At 44.7% G+C, this 17,995-nt stretch overlaps 1 protein-coding gene across 2 annotated transcripts in view; it reads left to right on the top strand.

The window, feature by feature from the left end:
- Positions 1-17,995, top strand: part of EXOC6B (exocyst complex component 6B) — a 566,827-nt gene that overhangs the window by 112,279 nt on the left and 436,553 nt on the right. For both annotated transcript variants that reach the window (XM_082264382.1, XM_082264381.1), the window contains exons 3-5: positions 4,408-4,455; positions 5,002-5,092; positions 16,104-16,149. In XM_082264382.1, coding sequence (XP_082120508.1) covers positions 4,408-4,455; positions 5,002-5,092; positions 16,104-16,149 — 185 coding nt within the window. The remainder of the gene's footprint in view (positions 1-4,407; positions 4,456-5,001; positions 5,093-16,103; positions 16,150-17,995) is intronic.

The following is a 17,995-nucleotide window of genomic DNA, read 5'->3' as shown; positions in this document are numbered from 1 at the left end:
AAGTCTGGTCAGACCGAATACATAATAAACAAGCAAAAAATTGGGGGAGCAAACCCTGAACATGTATATCTAAAGCCAGTGCAGCTCCCCCAATTTTTTGCTTTAAATTGTATTTATACAACTGTGCTATCTGTATAAGGCTCATGGAATTGCAACTGCCAGTGCAGTCTGTAGTAGGCCTCTTTTTTTTCACATACTGAAGGCTTATATTTTTTCAGCAAAGCCTCCAGCTTGCATGGAATCATTGCTGACACAGTTGTCACATGATGAGGTAACCACTCTGCCACTCGGGGTCTTGATGATCACTGGGGACCTGAGGTATCCGCGACATCGGGGACTGAGAGCCAGCTGCACAGTGCGTTGGCTGCTGGCTCTCAAAGAGGGAGCACTCCGAAAGTCGGAAATTATTCCCTAGCCTAGAGGATACTCTGAATTTGAAAACCATTTATCATTTTCCTTCCACTTCACAATTATGTGCCACTTTGTTTTGGTCTATCACATACAATTACAATAAAGTACATTTACAGTTTTTTTTTGGTTGTAACATGACGAAATGTGGAAAATTTCAAGGGGTATGAATACTTTTTGAAGGCGCTGTAATTAATCAACAATGATTACATAAAGGGAGAATAGTCTGATCGGTTCCTGATGATCAGTGGGGAACCTAAGGTATCGGGGACTGAGAGGCGGCAGTTGCACAGAGTGTTGTCAGCTGGCTCTGCAAGAGGGAGCACTCCCGATAGGTTCCTAGTGATCAGTGGGGACATGAGGTATCGGTGACATCGGGGATTGAGAGCCGACAGCTGCGCAAAGTGTTGGATGCTGACTCTCTAAAAGAGGAGGAGCACTCTGATAGTCCTATTGGTTCTCAATGATTACATAAAGAGGACACTACGATTGTTCCTGATGATCAGTGGGGACCTGAGGTGCCTGTGACATCAGGGACTGAGAGCCAGCAGCTGCGCAGAGCGTTGGCGGCTGGCTCTCAAAGAAGGAGCACTCTGATCGATTCCTGATGATTAGTGGGGGACCTGAGGTTATCCATGGCATCAGGTATTGATTGCCGATGGCTGCTGGCTCTCAAATAAGGAGCACTCTGATCAATTCCTGATGATTAGTGGGGGACCTGTGACCTCAGGGATTGATTGCCGATGGCTGCTGGCTCTCAAATAAGGAGCACTCTGATTGATTCTTGATGATTAGTGGGGACCTGAGGTTATCCGTGACATCAGGGATTGATTGCCGATGGCTGCTGGCTCTCCAATAAGGAGCACTCTGATCAATTCCTGATGATTAGTGGGGAGCTGAGGTTATCTGTGATATCAGGGATTGATTGCCGATGGGTGCTGGCTCTCCAATAAGGAGCACTCTGATCGATTCCTGATGATTAGTGGGGAGCTGAGGTTATCTGTGATATCAGGGATTGATTGCCGATGGCTGCTGACTCTCAAATAAGGAGCACTCTGATCGATTCCTGATGATTAGTGGGGACCTGAGGTTATCCATGGCATCAGGGATTGATTGCTGATGGCTGCTGGCTCTCAGAGGATAGATGTATCCCCATGGGGCAGAATGTTGCGGAACTTTTCTATACAGATTGCGTACAGGAAGGGGTTAATGTGGTGTATGAGCCATAGAATGTGTGGTCTCCAGCTTGCTTATTCATGGTTGTTGCTTAGCAGCCATTGGCCCCTCTCTTGGTAGACCAGGACAAGATGTTGCCCGCACACCGCATTCGTGTTCTAGACCCGATTCTGCTGGAAGTTTACAGAGAAGCTCATTATCATCAAGCAGAAGCAATTTGGTGCAATCCACATCCTTTTCCTTTTATGTAAAGGAATCCCCCCCCCCCCCCCAAAGGGGGACCAAGGAAGCTCCTGACCCGGCTGTCTTGTGGTCCACCATCCACATTGCAGCTGAGATATTTCTACTCTTTGCAGCTGTTTATGTTAGTCCTCAGAGTGTCTATTTGGAGTAGAGGGTAATTTTTGTGTTGAGGGATTCAGGCATGTTTTGGTAAAATCAGCTTGTTTACTTTTGTGGTTTGAGAGATTTCAGCCGATCGTTCTCCTAAATCTTGCGGTTCTTGTTTGTGAGGAGCTCTTCATTCAGCTCCAGTGCCCAGGAACAGTGGCTGCTGCCGTGTATACAATCGTGATCTATTTTATTTTTATAACCTTCTGAGGACCTAGAGGACACCATGTATTGTATGGAGTATGTCCTCGCTACAGTCACAGATCATTAATCATTTATGACGATCGAACGGTGCTGATCACACACAGTGCAGCCTGGTTTTATGATCTCCCCTAGATCTGCCAATGATTATGTAGTGCGAGTACCTACTTGATGTGATAGTAATTGAATGGATGGTTTAGGTCAGGAGGTCCTGACTTTATGTACATTTGGTTAATCTAAAGAGATTATACCTAGATTGTTCAATCAGATTGTACCATGCATGGCCAGCTTGATTCCTTTACACCAAAGGAGCTTACACTCTAATGTCCCCAGTAAAGTCATACACTAATGTTATTTATTTATATAACTTGAGCATGCTCTGCAGTGCTGGGCAGAGAACACTAAGCCATTCAATGTCCTTGTACCAAAGGAGCTCACACTCTAATGCCCCCAGTACAGTCATACACTACTATTATGTATTTATATAACTCGCGCATGCTCTGCAGTGCTGTGCAGAGAACACTAAGCCATTCAATGTCCTTGTACCAAAGGAGCTCACACTCTAATGCCCCCAGTACAGTCATACACTACTATTATGTATTTATATAACTCGAGCATGCTCTGCAGTGCTGGGCAGAGAACACTAAGCCATTCAATGTCCTTGCACCAAAGGAGCTCACACTCTAATGTCCCACTACGGTCACCACTTGCCCACTGGGCATTTTTACCCCTTTCCTGCAAAGGCAAATTTTCAGGTTTCAGCACTTTCACACTTTGCGCAGTCATACTTGTACCCATATGAAACTATATATTTTTTTTCCACACACAGGGCTTTCTTTTGGTGGTATTCAATGACCACTTGTTTTTTTTTTTGCTAAATAAACGAAAACCAAACATTTTGAAAAAAACTTTCTTCATTTCTGTTTATAAAATTTTTCAAATAGGTCATTTTTATTCTTCACTGATATGCACTGATGTGGATGCAGTGATGTAGACTGATGAGGCTGCGCTGATGTGGATGCAGTGATGTAGACTGAGGCTGCACTGATGTGGATGCAGTGATGTGGCTGCACTAATGTGGATGCAGTGATGTAGACTGAGGAGGCTGCACTGATGTGGATGCAGTGATGTAGACTGAGGCTGCCCTGATGTGGATGCAGTGATGTGGCTGCGCTGATGTGGATGTAGACTGATGAGGCTGCACTGATGTAGATGCAGTGATGAGGCTGCACTGATGTGGATGCAGTGATGTGGATGCAGTAATGTAGAATGATGAGGCTGCACTGATGAGGCTGCACTGATGAGGCTGCACTGATGAGGCTGCACTGATGAGGCTGCAGTAATGTAGAATGATGAGGCTGCACTGATGTGGATGCAGTGATGAGGCTGCACTGATTTGGATGCAGTGATGTAGACTGATGAGGCTGCACTGATTTGGATGCAGTGATGTAGACTGATGAGGCTGCACTGATGTGGCTACATTCCTGTGGATGCAGTGATGTGGACTGATGAGGCTGCACTGATTTGGATGCAGTGATGTAGACTGATGAGGCTGCACTGATTTGGATGCAGTGATGTAGACTGATGAGGCTGCACTGATGTGGCTACACTCCTGTGGATGCAGTGATGTGGACTGATGTGGCTGCACTGATGGGCACTGATATGGTACACTAATGGGGCTGCACTAATGATCAGTGCTCTGATTATCATTATAAATGTCTCCTGTCACAGGATAACTGGTTATCGGCTTTCATTTCCTTACGATGTGAGAGCGCTGAGGAAAGGAAATGCTGATAACCGGCATTTGTTTACATTTGACCGGCTGTGATTGGACACAGCTCATCACATGGTAAAGGACCACTGTGATCGGCCCTTTCCTTTGATTTGTGATCAACTGTGTCCAAAGGACATCTTAATCACAGAGCACACCCGATGCATCTGGTTCGGAGAGGACGTAAATTGATCCCCTCCCAGAACTGGACGACCACGCTGTAGCCGTCTTTCGGATATAGACCAGTTGACAAGTAGGAGGCGGATGGCTGACAAAAGCCCAGTCAACCATGGCGACCTGTCGTCTGGAATTTGTGAAGCCCTGAGCTAATGGCGGAATCTAATGTGAAGAGTTTAGGTACTGGTATATTCTTTGTTTATAAATTGTGAGTTTTTATGATATTTGGGTTGTCTTTAGACATTGTGAATATTCTTATTTTAATTGTAATTTTTCTTTTTCAGAATCAAGTAACGGACACTAATGGAAGACTGCAAATAGATGGAGCCGAGGTGATCTCACTGTTATGTTGGCTATAGTCATTGGATAGGGCACTGCAAGGTTGCTATGTATGGTATAGTTCAGGACACAGGCTACTTATTCATACACCATGGGTTATAGGCTCGTACAGTCAGGTGATTTGATACTGGCAAGCTTTTGAGGTCTTGGCTCTCCTGTAACCCAAATCCCCTCTGAGTGTCCTCAGCTTTTTGTTTAAGAGTATTGTAGGCCTTTAAGCACCCAGCCTCTATCCAACATCTCCTAGCAGAAAACAAGCACCACAATAAGGTAGCATTTGTTATATAACTTTTATGCATTAGGAGGGCATTTTTTGGGCCTGGCTTTCAACAAAATCAATCATTCAGGATTATGCTCTTTTGGTTGTTTTGGAAAGATATTGGTAAAACACAAATGATTCTAAAGTATGGTAGACAGAGCTAAGTGCAGTACTCCTTTCAGTAAAGTATTCCTATTTCTAGGTATGTAGTAGGGAATTGGTGACATTTTCTCCAACGTGGATGTCCTATGTAATGTGTTTTCCTTTCACTTGCATCTAGTTATTATCCACGATGAAAGAGCTGCAGAAATGCCGGGTTCAGCAGAGAAACATCGCTGCCACAGTGGACAAGCTTAACCTATGTCTGCCTGGTAAGTGCTGGGGAGCGAGCGGGTACCATCAATTCTTATCTGTAAAGCATTGACATATTACACAGCTCTGTACATTACGTAATATTAGGAAGCAAGTTACATCCTTCAGAAGGAACAAAGAGAACTAGATTTGGCCCAAGAACTTTCAGTCCCTAAATAAGATGGGTAAGGGAGATGGCATGGCCTTGAGATGATGGGTGCTTATGCTGAGGGGCTTGTGTAGATAGGGGGTTTCTTCTTTTTGAAGGACACAAATTGCAGATTTCTATTTAATGGTGCATTGTGGATGGCCATTCTGAGGCTGTGTTTGAGCACATTGGGTCATACTGAGATCCCTTTTCATTGCAGGTAAAAAGTTACAACGCTGTGTAAAATCTACATAAAACCAGAATGCAATGATTTGAAAATCTCCATATTTTATTCAAATAGAAAACATATCAAATTTTTAAACAGAGAAAATGGGCCATTTTAAGAAAAAAAAATAAGGTAATTTTGAAATTGATGGCAGCAACATGTCTCAAAGTTGGGACAGGGCCAGGATGTGATATCCCCTCTTCTTTTAACATTCTGTAAATGTCTGGGAACTGAGGAGACCAGTTGCTGGAGTTTGGTAAGAGGAATGTTGGAATTCTTGCCTGATATAGGATTCTAACTGCTCAACAGTCCTAATGGCACATCAATACGTGCCATTGCCAGAAGGTTTGCTGTGTCTCCCAGTACAGTCTGAAGATAATGGATGAGATTCCAGGAGACAGGCTGTTACTCTAGCAGAGCTGGACAGGACCATAGTACATCCTTAACCCATCAACAGAACCGGTATCTGCTCCTTTGTGCAAGGAGGAACAGGATGAGAAATGAAAAATGACCTCCAGCAGGCCACTGGTGTGAATGTCTCTGACCAAACAGTCAGAAACGGACTTCATGAGGTTGGTCCGAGGGCCCGACATCCTTTAGTGGGCCCTGTGCTCACTGCCCAGAACTGTGGAGCTCGATTGGCATTTGCCATTGTACACCAGAATTGGCAGGTCCTCCACTGGCGTCCTGTGCTTTTTCACAGATGAGAGCAGGTTCACCCTGAGCACACGTGACAGATGTGAAAGTGTCTGGAGAAGCCGTGGAGAACGTTATGCTGCATGTAACATTGTTCAGCATGACCGGTTTGGTGGTGGGTCAGTGATGGTCTGGGGTGGCATATCCATGGAGGTATGCACAGACCTCTACAGGCTAGACAATGGCACCCTGACTGCCGTTGGGTATCGGGATGAACTCCTTGGATCCATTGTCAGACTCTACACCGTTGCAGTAGGTCCTGGGTTCGTCCTGGTGCACAAAAATACTCGACCTTATGTGGTGAGAGTATGCAGCCAGTTCCTGGAGGATGAAGGAATTGATACCAATGAATGACCCTTACGCTCGCCTGATCTAAATCCAATAGAACACCTCTGGGACATTGTTTTGGTCCATCCGATGCCGCCAAGTTGCACCTCAGTCTGTTCAGGAGCTAAGTGATGCCCTGGTTCAGATCTGGGAGGAAATACCCGAGGACACCATCCGTAGTCTCCTTAGAAGCATTCTCCGACATTGTCAGACATGCATACAAGCACATGGGGGCCATACAAACTACTGAGTACCATTTTGAGTTACTGCAATGAAATTTCAGCAAAATGGACTAGTCTGCTGCATCATTTTCTCACTTTGATTTTTGGGGTGTCTTTGAATTCAGCCCTCTGTATGCTGATAATTTTAATTTCCATCAAACAATGTGGCATCCTTTCCTTCCTAACACATTACCAAGTCTATATCAGTATAGATATCCAGCATGCGATTTTTCCCCATTGAAAACACATCAGATCTCAAAGTGTTCCTCTAATTTTTTTTTTGAGAGATAGAGAGAGCTAAAGAGAGATAGAAAGAGAGTTGGGAAGGCCGGGAAATTTTTTTATTTTTTTTTTAAAAAGTTGTCTTTTTGTTTTGTTTTTCTGGAATAATTGAAGAAAAAAAGAGGCGTGGAATATGTTCTTTTACAATGATAAGTAAATACCACCAAAAGAAAAAAAGTCTTAAATTATTGCTTATGAGTTCTCTCAGCTGAAGACTCACTAATCCTGGAATACAGTTCAAGTAACACTGTGTCTCAATGCAGTTCTCAAACAAGAAATATATGCATTTCAGCCACTAGGGGGCACTGCGGGGGAAACTTCTCTCAGGCCTTAACAGGGTTAATTTGTCTGACAAATTATTTTAACTTTTGTAACCTTTACAGTGGGTACGGAAAGTATTCAGACCCCCTTAAATTTTTCACTCTTTGTTATATTGCAGCCATTTGCTAAAATCATTTAAGTTCATTCTTCTTCCTCATGAATGTACACATAGCACCCCATACTGACAGAAAAACACAGAATTGTTGACATTGTTGCAGATTTATTAAAAAAGAAAAACTGAAATATCACATGGTTTTAAGTATTCAGACCCTTTGCTGGGACACTCATATATTTAACTCAGGTGCTTTCCATTTCTTCTGATCATCCTTGAGATGGTTCTACACCTTCATTTGAGTCCAGCTGTGTTTGATTATACTGATTGGACTTGATTAGGAAAGCCACACACCTGTCTATATAAGACCTTCCAGATCACAATGCATGTCAGAGCAAATGAGAATCATGAGGTCAAAGGAACTGCCTGAAGAGCTCAGAGACAGAATTGTGGCAAGGCACAGATCTGGCCAAGGTTACAGAAAGATTTCTGCTGCACTTAAGGTTCCTAAGAGCACAGTGGCCTCCATAATCCTCAAATGGAAGACGTTTGGGACGACCAGAACCCTTCCTATTGCTGGCCGTCCGGCCAAACTGAGCTATCGGGGGAGAAGAGCCTTGGTGAGAGAGGTAAAGAAGAACCCAAAGATCACTGTGGCTGTGCTCCAGAGATGCAGTCAGGAGATGGGAGAAAGTTGTAGAAAGTCAACCATCACTGCAGCCCTCCACCAGTCGGGGCTTTATGGCAGAGTGGCCCGACGGAAGCCTCTCCTCAGTGTAAGACACATGAAAGCCTGCATGGAGTTTGCTAAAAAACACCTGAAGGACTCCAAGATGGTGAGGAATAAGATTCTCTGGTCTGATGAGACCAAATGTGGAACTTTTTGGCCTTAATTCTAAGCGGTATGTGTGGAGAAAACCAGGCACTGCTCATCACCAGTCCAATACAGTCCCAACAGTGAAGCATGGTGGTGGCAGCATCATGCTGTGGGGGTGTTTTTCAGCTGCAGGGACAGGACGACTGGTTTCAATTGAGGAAAAGATGAATGCGGCCAAGTACAGGGATATCCTGGACAAAAACCTTCTCCAGAGTGCTCTGGACCTCAGACTGGGCCGAAGGTTTACCTTCCAACAAGACAATGACCCTAAGCACACAGCTAAAATAACGAAGGAGTGGCTTCACAACAACTCCGTGACTGTTCTTGAATGGCCCAGCCAGAGCCCTGACTTAAACCCAATTGAGCATCTCTGGAGAGACCTAAAAATGGCTGTCCACCAACGTTTACCATCCAACCTGACAGAACTGGAGAGGATCTGCAAGGAGGAATGGCAGAGGATCCCCAAATCCAGGTGTGAAAGACTTGTTGCATCTTTCCCAAAAAGACTCCTGGCTGTATTAGATCAAAAGGGGGCTTCTACCAAATACTGAGCAAAGGGTCTGAATACTTAGGACCATGTGATATTTCAGTTTTTCTTTTTTAATAAATCTGCAACAATGTCAGCAATTCTGTGTTTTTCTGTCAGTATGGGGTGCTATGTGTACATTCATATGGAAGAAGAATGAACTTAAATGATTTTAGCAAATGGCTGCAATATAACAAAGAGTGAAAAATTTAAGGGGGTCTGAATACTTTCCGTACCCACTGTAAGTGATTCCTACCAGTGTAACAAAATGACTTTCAATTTGTAAAACTACTCCACACTGAATTATTTTTTTAATTTTTCCTTAAAAAAAAAAAAAAAAAAAGTTTTTTCTGGGTAAAATAAAACAGGGAAATAAAAGGTATTTTCCCCCCATGGCAACAGAATTTCCAGAAATGTTATATCTCTAGGCACAACCACAGGAGGGTAAGGCATTTTGTGCTGAAGCACAGGGAGCAACCTTACTGTTTGCAGCTTTTTTTTCAAATTTCCGGCATTGCTAGTTTTCCAGCCTTGTGGTTTAAGACCGAGGCCAATCGCTGACTCAATTTACTTTCAAGGTACATGGTTTCTTTGTACTTGCTTTGACGCTGTGATCAGCAATACTGTTGAGAATATTCTCTTGCCGCAGTGCAGTATTTCTCTGGATGGGTCCTTCATCTACATCGGCAGCAGGTACCCACCCATAGGACTTTAGAACCTAACTCCCACTCAGCCCATAGGGCTCGAAGCCAGATTAGCCTTTTTAATGAATGTTCAACCCCACTTTTATATGGGGGGTAGAGTTCTACATCTGGGCGAGTCCTCAGGTAGTTTGCCTTCCTGCCATTTGGGTGCTCCGATCGGTCCCTTTAGCTCACAGGCTGACCCCTTGTGTTTGACATTTTTCATCTGACCCTCACCATTTATCTGTGCTACTGCACACATCAGTGGCTCTCCCCAGGTTTTCCTGGCTCTTCTGTGCCCTGGGACCCTTTGTCCCCATTCAAGTGGGAACATGACTGTGGGAGTTGTAGCCCATACAGATTTATACTCCCTTCTTCAGAGAGATTCTATATTCTCTGTTACTGTATAACTCCTCAGGGTACTCCCTGACATTCCTGACTGACCCCTGGACCTACAAGGTTGGCCAGGACCAGTTTCTACTGCTCAATTCTCTAGCAAGTACCTGACCCTCTGGGGTTGATTTACAAAACACAGCACTTAACACAGCAGGAGCGCGGCTCCGGCGGCGTGCGTACGCTGCTGAGACCTCGTGCACGAAATCACGTAGTACTACGTGGTTTTGTGCAGCCGAGCCGCCCTGCCGCAGTAATACTATGGAGGGTGGTCGGCAAGAGGTTAACATTTGGCAAAGGACCTGGAAGCTGATTGGCTACCATGCACAGCTGCACCAAGTTTTTCGCTCTCCACTGCTATTTCGTGAGCACTAGAAAATATAAAATCTTCATAAAATGGGAATCTTCATGTCTGATGTGTGCTTCCAATGTACCTTGGTTACATTATCCTGACCCGCCGCCATATGACGTCGGCAGGATAATGCGCAGAGTGGCGATCGGTGCTGCGGTGTGTCACTCTGACACACCGCATCTCCGATCTCGGTAAAGAGCCCATGACATAGGCTCTTTGCTATGTGACCAGCTGTATCCAATCACAGCAGGTCACATAGTAAATAGGATGAGCTGTTAATCGGCTTTCCTCAGTTCGTGCCTGACAGGTACGAGTAGAGGAGAGCCGATCCGTGGCTCTCCTCACGGGGGGGGGGGGGGGGGGTTTGGTTGGCAGTGGTAATCAGAGCATTTTTTACCAGTGCAGACCCTGGGGGGGGGGGGGGGTGCCACTAGAGCCACCAGGGATGCCCAACATGGCCACCAGGGATGGCAATCAGGGCTCAGGGAGCCTGTCAGTGGTGCCCTCCCTATCAGTGCTGCCCACCATTGCTATCTATCAGTGCTGCCCACCAGTGCCCATCATTGCCATCTATCAGTGCCGCCCAGCAGTACCCATTATTGCCCACCAGTTCCGCCTATCAGTGCTGCATATCAGTGCTACCCATCAGTGCTGCATATCAGTGCAGCCTATCAGTGCTGCATATTAGTGCCTCCTCATCAGTGCCTGTCAGTGCGGCCTCATCAGGGCTCATCAGTGGAGGAAAAAACTTATCTATTTACAAAATATTATAACATAAACAAAAAACTTTTTTTTTTTTTTCAACCTTTTAGGTCTTTTTTTTTTATTTTTTTTTTAAAGCCCACACAAAGACTAACACCAGGTGCATAAAAAAGTGCACACACGCAAACGTGAGAAACACAAAAAATGCACAGGGTGTTCGAAATGGTCATCCCCTCCGAAGAGGTTGGACCCTGACCTTGATCCCCCGGGGCGCAAGACTCCTGACAGGGACTGAGGTACTTCCAATGGTATGCCTGGCCGAAACCTGGCAAACCCCGTTCTGCAGGGGGACTGCCGAAACAGCCCTCCCCACTTACTAGGTGGAGCTCCTCCCGAAGGGAGACCCCATGAGAGAGGCCAAACCTAGACAGAAGGCCATATCCACCCCCTCCCAAGACTTTCAAGGCTGGGCCTGAGGACCCACACCCTCCAAGTCGTGCATAGAAGAAAAGGTGAAAGTGCAGTGACTCACAACAAAGAAAAACACACACAAACAAAAAGGTGGGGGAAGAGAAGTGCATAGGTGCCAATGTGAGGTACAAAGGCAGGCCTTTTCGGCTGGAATAAAAAATTCCTCTGGTCTAAGCCAAAAGGCCTGGCCCAAGAGGCAGGTGCAGAAAAAGTGTGTATAGTGCAGTGATCAAGGTGCCGAAAAACTCAAGGCGAGCTGCCCCTCACCAGGGAGAATTAAGGCACCCCTGGGCTGCCACATACACCACGGGCTTTTTCGGTCTCGGCCCCCCCCTTTTAGGTCTTTTTTTATTTGTGTACCAAAAAAGAAAAAACCTTGCGGTGATCAAATACCACCAAAATAAATCTCTATTTGTGGTAAAAAAATGACATAAATTTGGTTTAGGTACAGTGTTGCATGACCGCGCAATTGTCAGTCAAAATAAAAACAGTGCTAACAGCTGAAAATTGGCCTGGGCAGGAAGGGGGTGTAACTGCCCTGTATTGAAGTGGTTAACACAAAAATATAACATTTGTCTACACAAGCCCTTACCCAAACATTGGAGATAAATGTTGCAGCAACTGTTCAGGTTCCCCTGTCAGTCTTCGATGTCCTGACTCCGGTCACTTTTGCTTAGTCTGCAAATGAAATCTGGAAGAGAATGCAGACGGAGTGTCAAAAGCTCTGACAGTTTTTCTTTCTTGTTTTATTGTTCTCCCTCTAGTGGTTAGAAGTAGCAATGCACCTTAAAATTCTAAAGGCAGGAAGTTTTTTTTTTTTTTTTACCTTGAAAAGGAGCTCCAGTCTGGTCAAAAAAACTTAAAAGTCAGCAGGTGCAGTAGCTACTGTAGCTGCTGACTTTTAATATAAGGACACTTGCCTATCCAGGGATCACGCAATGTCCGCACCCTGAGCCGATTCTTTAATCGGTTTTGGGTGCAGGTGTTGGCATCTTCACTAGGGGGAAACCAGCCCGATTCCTACTGCGCATGTGCGAGTCGCACTGCACTTTCTGAATGGTCCTGCCGTCTCCTGGAACCTGTGTGTCCCAAAAGGCAGCTGGGGGGGAAGGAGGAGGGGCCGGACATACTTGGTGATTTGCAGGCTGCAATTCACCTCCTGCTGTCCAACAAATGGTCATCCCTCCAGACTTGCATGCGGGTGCTGGGCCTGATGGTATCTACCTTTCGAGGCGGTTCCTTTTGCGCAGTTCCATACGAGGTCCCTGCAAAGAGAGATTCTGACCAAATGGGACAAGACTCCGCAGTCTCTGGACAATCAGATCCGGCTGAGTCAGGGAACAAAGGAGTCCCAATATGGTGGATTCGCTTTCCGGCGCTTCGGCTGGAAAAATCCTTCCTCGCCTTGTATTGGACAGAGTCCAGACTACCGATCAATGTCCTGGAATGCAGAGCGATCAGACTGTGCCTTCAGGGATGTCCTGTGCGTATTTGATCGGACAATGCCACGGCCGTGGCTTATGTGAATCACCAAGGTGGCACAAGAAGTGCCCTGGCGGATCTGGAGGTAGTCGCCATTCCAAGGTGGGCAAAACGGTTTGTTCCAGCCCTCTCCGCTGTACACATTCCCGGGATGGAAAATGGTCAGACCAATTACCTCGGTAGACATTGGACAACGTGGAGTGGTCCATTTATCCGCATGTGTTTCATTGTCTGTGTCTCCGGTGGGGCACTCCTGAGGTGGATCTGTTGGCGTCTCTGCTCAACAGAAAGATGCAGAGATTTTTCGCTCGGTCGAGGGATCCACTGGCAAACTCCACAGATGTGCTGGTTACCCTGAGTGGTCAGTATAATCTGATTTATGCCTTCCTTCTTAAGCTTCTGCCCAGACTCCTTCGCAGGATTGAGGCCGAAAGGATTCCGGTCATCTTAGTGGCCCCGGACTGGCCTCGCCGGGATTGGTACCACGATCCGGTACGGCTGGTCGCTGACGTTCCTTTGAAGCTTCCTCTCTGGGAGGATCTGTTGTCTTAAGGACCGATCTTCCATCCTGCTTTACAGTCACTGGCTTTGACGGCTTGGCTTTTGAACGCCAGGTGCTAAAGGATAGAGTGGTGTTTCCTACGTTGTTAAAAGCTAGTAAATCTACTTCGAAGAAGAACTATCATCGTACGTGAAAGACGTACATTGCGTGATGTGAGTCTTTTGGGGTGCATCCTCGCTCCTTCTCAGCGGCTCAGATCTTAACCTTCCTTCAACGGGGGGGGGTTGAACAGAAATTTGCCATCAAGGGCCAGGTATAAGCCTTGGTAGTCTCTTTCCAATGACTTTTGGCCACACATTCCCTGGTGCGTACTTTTCTTCAGGGTGTCCAACATTTGGTTCCTCCAGTATGGGCTCTGTTGCCGCCTTGGGATCTTAATTTGGTGCTTACAGCTCTACAGAAGCCTCCCTTTGAAAATATTCAGATTCTCCTGCTTACGCTGTCCCAGAAAGTGAGCTTTTTGGTGGCTATCATCTTGCGCAGGGTGTCTGAACTGGCGGCGTTATCCTGTCATTCACCTTATCTGGTGATTCACAGGGATAAGGTGGTGCTTTGCCCCTGTACATCATTTCTTCCTGAAGTGGTCTCTGACTTTCATTTGAATGAAGCCATTGTGTTGCCTTCCCTGTGTCCCAGGCCTAAACATCCAAAGGAAATTACCTTGCATGCCTGGCAGCTACGGAGTCTTTCAGGAAGTCAGACTCTCGATTTGTGCTCACGGATGGCCCTTAAAAAGGGTTGTCCAGGTCTATTCCATCAGGGGTCAGGTTCCATCTTTCCCTGTCAAGGCGCACTCTACTAGGGCGCTTTAGTGCCTTCCATTATGAAGCGTTAGTGACACAGGTTTGCAAACCTGCCACCTGGTCGTCGGTGCACACTTTTTCAATGTTTTATAAAGTGTATGTGTTGGCATCTGCGGATGCTTCCTTTGGCTGCAAGGTTTTGCAGGCTGCTGTTTAAGAGGATCTTTGATGGTGTTTTGTTTTTTCAGGAGGGCTCCAGTTTTGGTTGAGCCCTTGCTGCCTTGTTGGCTAATGTTTATCCTTGGGAATTTTTTGGTTGTTCCCACCCCTCATGTTTAACACTGCTTTGGGACGTCCCAATGGTCAAGAATGACGGGAGCTGTGTCCGTCAATGAATGAAAGAGAAAATGGGATTTTTGACTTACCGTAAAATCCATTTCTCTGATGTTCATTGACAGACACAGCACCCGCCCCTCTGTGGAGTTGTAATTCTTCTGACACTGCTTGTAACAAAACTGAGTGACTATAGCAGGGAGAGGAAGTATACCCCCTGGGACTGACCATGGGTGTAGCCAGATGTTTTTTCTGCCTAGTGTCCTACTCCTGTAGAGTGCAGCATAACCCAATGATCAGGAATGACAGGGGTTGTGTCCGTCAATGAACATCAGAGAAATGGATTTTACGGTAAGTCAAAAATTCAATTTTTCCCAAAAAATTTAGTTTGAAAGACCGCTGCGCAAATACAGTGTGAAAAAAAGTATTGCAACAACCGCCATTTTATTCTCCAGAGTCTTTGCTAAAAAAAAAAAAAAAAAATATATATATATATAATGTTTGGGGGCTCTAAGTACTTTTCTAGCAAAAAATACGGATTTTAACTTGTAAACAACATGTGTCAGAAATAGGCCTGGTCCTTAAGTGGTTAAATGGTAACTCCACTTTCGTGGGGAAAAAAAAATCAGCGAATAAAAAGAAAAAAAAAAAAAACCTATACAATTGCGGTACAAATCATATTGTAATTGAATGTTATTAAAAATGACCTTTCCTTTTCAATCTGCAGCTGTTGTAATTTTCTGAAAATGCAATTCAATATGGCCGCCTGGAGCTGTTCTGTACACAGAATGTACACTGACCACACCCCCAGAAACATAATTTCCTGCTTGTGTAATTGGCTCACCAATTTTCACAGAAGTCTGCACTAAGATACAAGTCAGATTTCTGGCATCCCCTGCAACAAACATTTTTGGTGAGATACTCCCAATAGGAACACGTCTAAAGGGATGCAGACCCAGCAGCTTTCCTCATTGGAGCCCCGCAGCTGTTACAGCTGATAGATAATTATGAAACCACTCTCATTTGACCCACTCAGCACAGAGGAACAAACAGTGATTTCTTTAGAATAACAAAAGTTTGGAATCTGCAACCAAGTTTTTTAAAATCCTTGCAATGTACAGAGATCACCCAGAGGGGAATGTTTTTTTTCCTCAACAGAAGTGGAGTTATGCTTTAACAGAAGTCGGACCAAGTAGTGCAGTTACCCTTTTCTAATTCGGAGCAACTCAAGTCGCTCCTATTAGAATGGTTCCATTAATGGGGTGGGACATGTGCTATTAAAGTCAGAGCGCATGTCGCACCAGTGTGGACTGGGCCTTAAACTTGGAAGCTGATTGGCTACCATGCACAGCTGCACCAGATTTTTGCACTCTCTAATTTTAGTAAATCAATCCAATTGTCTTTTATTACAGAAGAATTCCTTAGGTCTATGTATGAATCGCTCATTCAGGTTTGCTGTGGCTGGAGATAGTCCCTGTTGACTACATGGGTCTTTGTAAATGTCTCCCATTATGCATATGCTGCTCAATGTTACAGGATTTGCTGAAGGCAGTTTTGCTGGTTCAAATGTTCAGAGTTTTGTGTTTTATATACATTGTGTTCTTTTGTAACTTTTTATATTTCTTTACTTTCAGTTTTGGAAATGTACAGCAAATTACAAGTGCAGATGAAAACTAAAAGGTAAGGGCACGTTTTTTCTTTTTCTAGTGACATCGTATTTTGTATTTGGGTCACCCTCCTTTTGACTTTGTAGATTTTGGCATCCCAGGCCTCACTGTCGGCTATTGTCTCCCTCAACACATAAGCAGCTTCATATTCATTGCTTCAGTATTTATGACAAAACAGTGCAGCACAAAAGTGACCAATCATTAACCACTTTAAGACCGGAGGATTTTCCTGCTTAACGTCCAGGCCACTTTTTTCAACTTGGCACTGCACTACTTTAACTGACAATTGCGCAGTCATGCAACACTGTACCCAAACAAAATTTCCATCCTTTTTTTCCTAAAAACAGAGCTTTCTTTTGGTGGTATTTGATCACCTCTGCGCTTTTCATTTTTTGCGATATTAATGAAAAAAAAAGAAAAAATTTTGTGAAAAATTGACATTTTCTACTTTGACAGTTAAAAAATATCCAATATATTAAATTTTTGTCATATATTTAGGGAAAAATGTATTTAGCTACATGTCTTTGACAAAAAAATTCTCAATTAGCGTATTTTTAACCACTTTAAGACCGGAAGATTTTACCCCATTCCTGACCAGGCCATATTTTGCGATTCGGCACTGCGTTAGTTTAATGGACAATTAATGTATTTTTTTCCCCCACAAATAGAGCTTTCGTTTGGTGGTATTTGATCACCTCTGCAATTTTTTTTTTTTTTTTTTTTTTATCTAATTTTTGAAAAAAGAGCGACAGTTTTGAAAAAAAAAAAAATCTTTTTCACATTCTGATATATAACATTCCCAAAAATATTTACAAATCAAAATTTTTTTAACATTTTAGTTTTCTGCTACATATTTTTGGTAAAAAAAAAATCACAATAAGCGTATTTTGATTGGTTTGCGCAAGAGGGTTAACTTTATTGCTGATCAAGGCTTTAAATGTGTGCCTCATGCTTACTGACGTGTGTGGGGGAGGGGGTTGTGTGACACAGATCGCAGGTTCAGCTTTGCTGAATCCTGTGATCTGTCCCTGCCTGTCACAGAGGAGATCCGCCCGCTTTGTTTACACAAGCGGGCGGATTTCCTCATTCTTTCCCTGACGATCGGGGAAGAGAGGCGGTCATCACCGCCTCTCCTCCCCTGGCCCAACTCCCGCTGTGTCTAAACCTGCGTGCCGCCGAGAGAGGGAGGTATCTGGCGACGTAGGTCTACGTCGACAGACCCAGCCGATCCGCTCTGATGCAGTAGCAGCAACGTGAGCGGTCGGCAAGCGGTTAAAATGAGCAATCCATAAATGGCCTTTCTCTATCATTCATTGACGGACGCAGTTCTCTGATCCATATCAGTAGGGTTATACTGCCCCCTACAGGAGTAGGACACTAGACAGAAAAAAAGTTCTGGCTACGCCTATGGGCAGTACCGGAGGGTACACCCTCTCACTTCCTGCATAGGATGTCAGTTTTGTATGAAAGCAGCGTCAGAAAGTAACACCAACCCAACTCAAAATAGTGGGGCGGGTACTGCGTCCGTCAATGAACTTAAGAGAAAAGGATTTTACGGTAAGTCAAAAATGCAGTTTTTAGAATTAATATACAAAGTACAAAGATAATTGAAAGTGCCACTGTGATGAGATTGTGCGTCCAAAATCTGGAGCATGCAAGCATGAGTCAAGCCCGTCCACCACAGACATCCACAGCCGTTCTCTTTACACCTCTGACCTTCAGGTCTGCAATCGCCTTCCCATATGGGAAAAGTAATCCAGTCGTCAGTGAGGGACACCGCGGATTATTGTTTTGTAGTCACAATAGAAACACTCCCCGATATGTAATGAGATAAAAGGCAATCTAGTGCTCTCTGTGTA

Source organism: Pelophylax lessonae (assembly GCF_965119305.1).
Source record: "Pelophylax lessonae genome assembly, chromosome: 1".
NCBI classification, from domain to species: Eukaryota; Metazoa; Chordata; class Amphibia; order Anura; family Ranidae; genus Pelophylax; species Pelophylax lessonae.
This window is presented reverse-complemented; position numbering and strand designations above follow the sequence as displayed.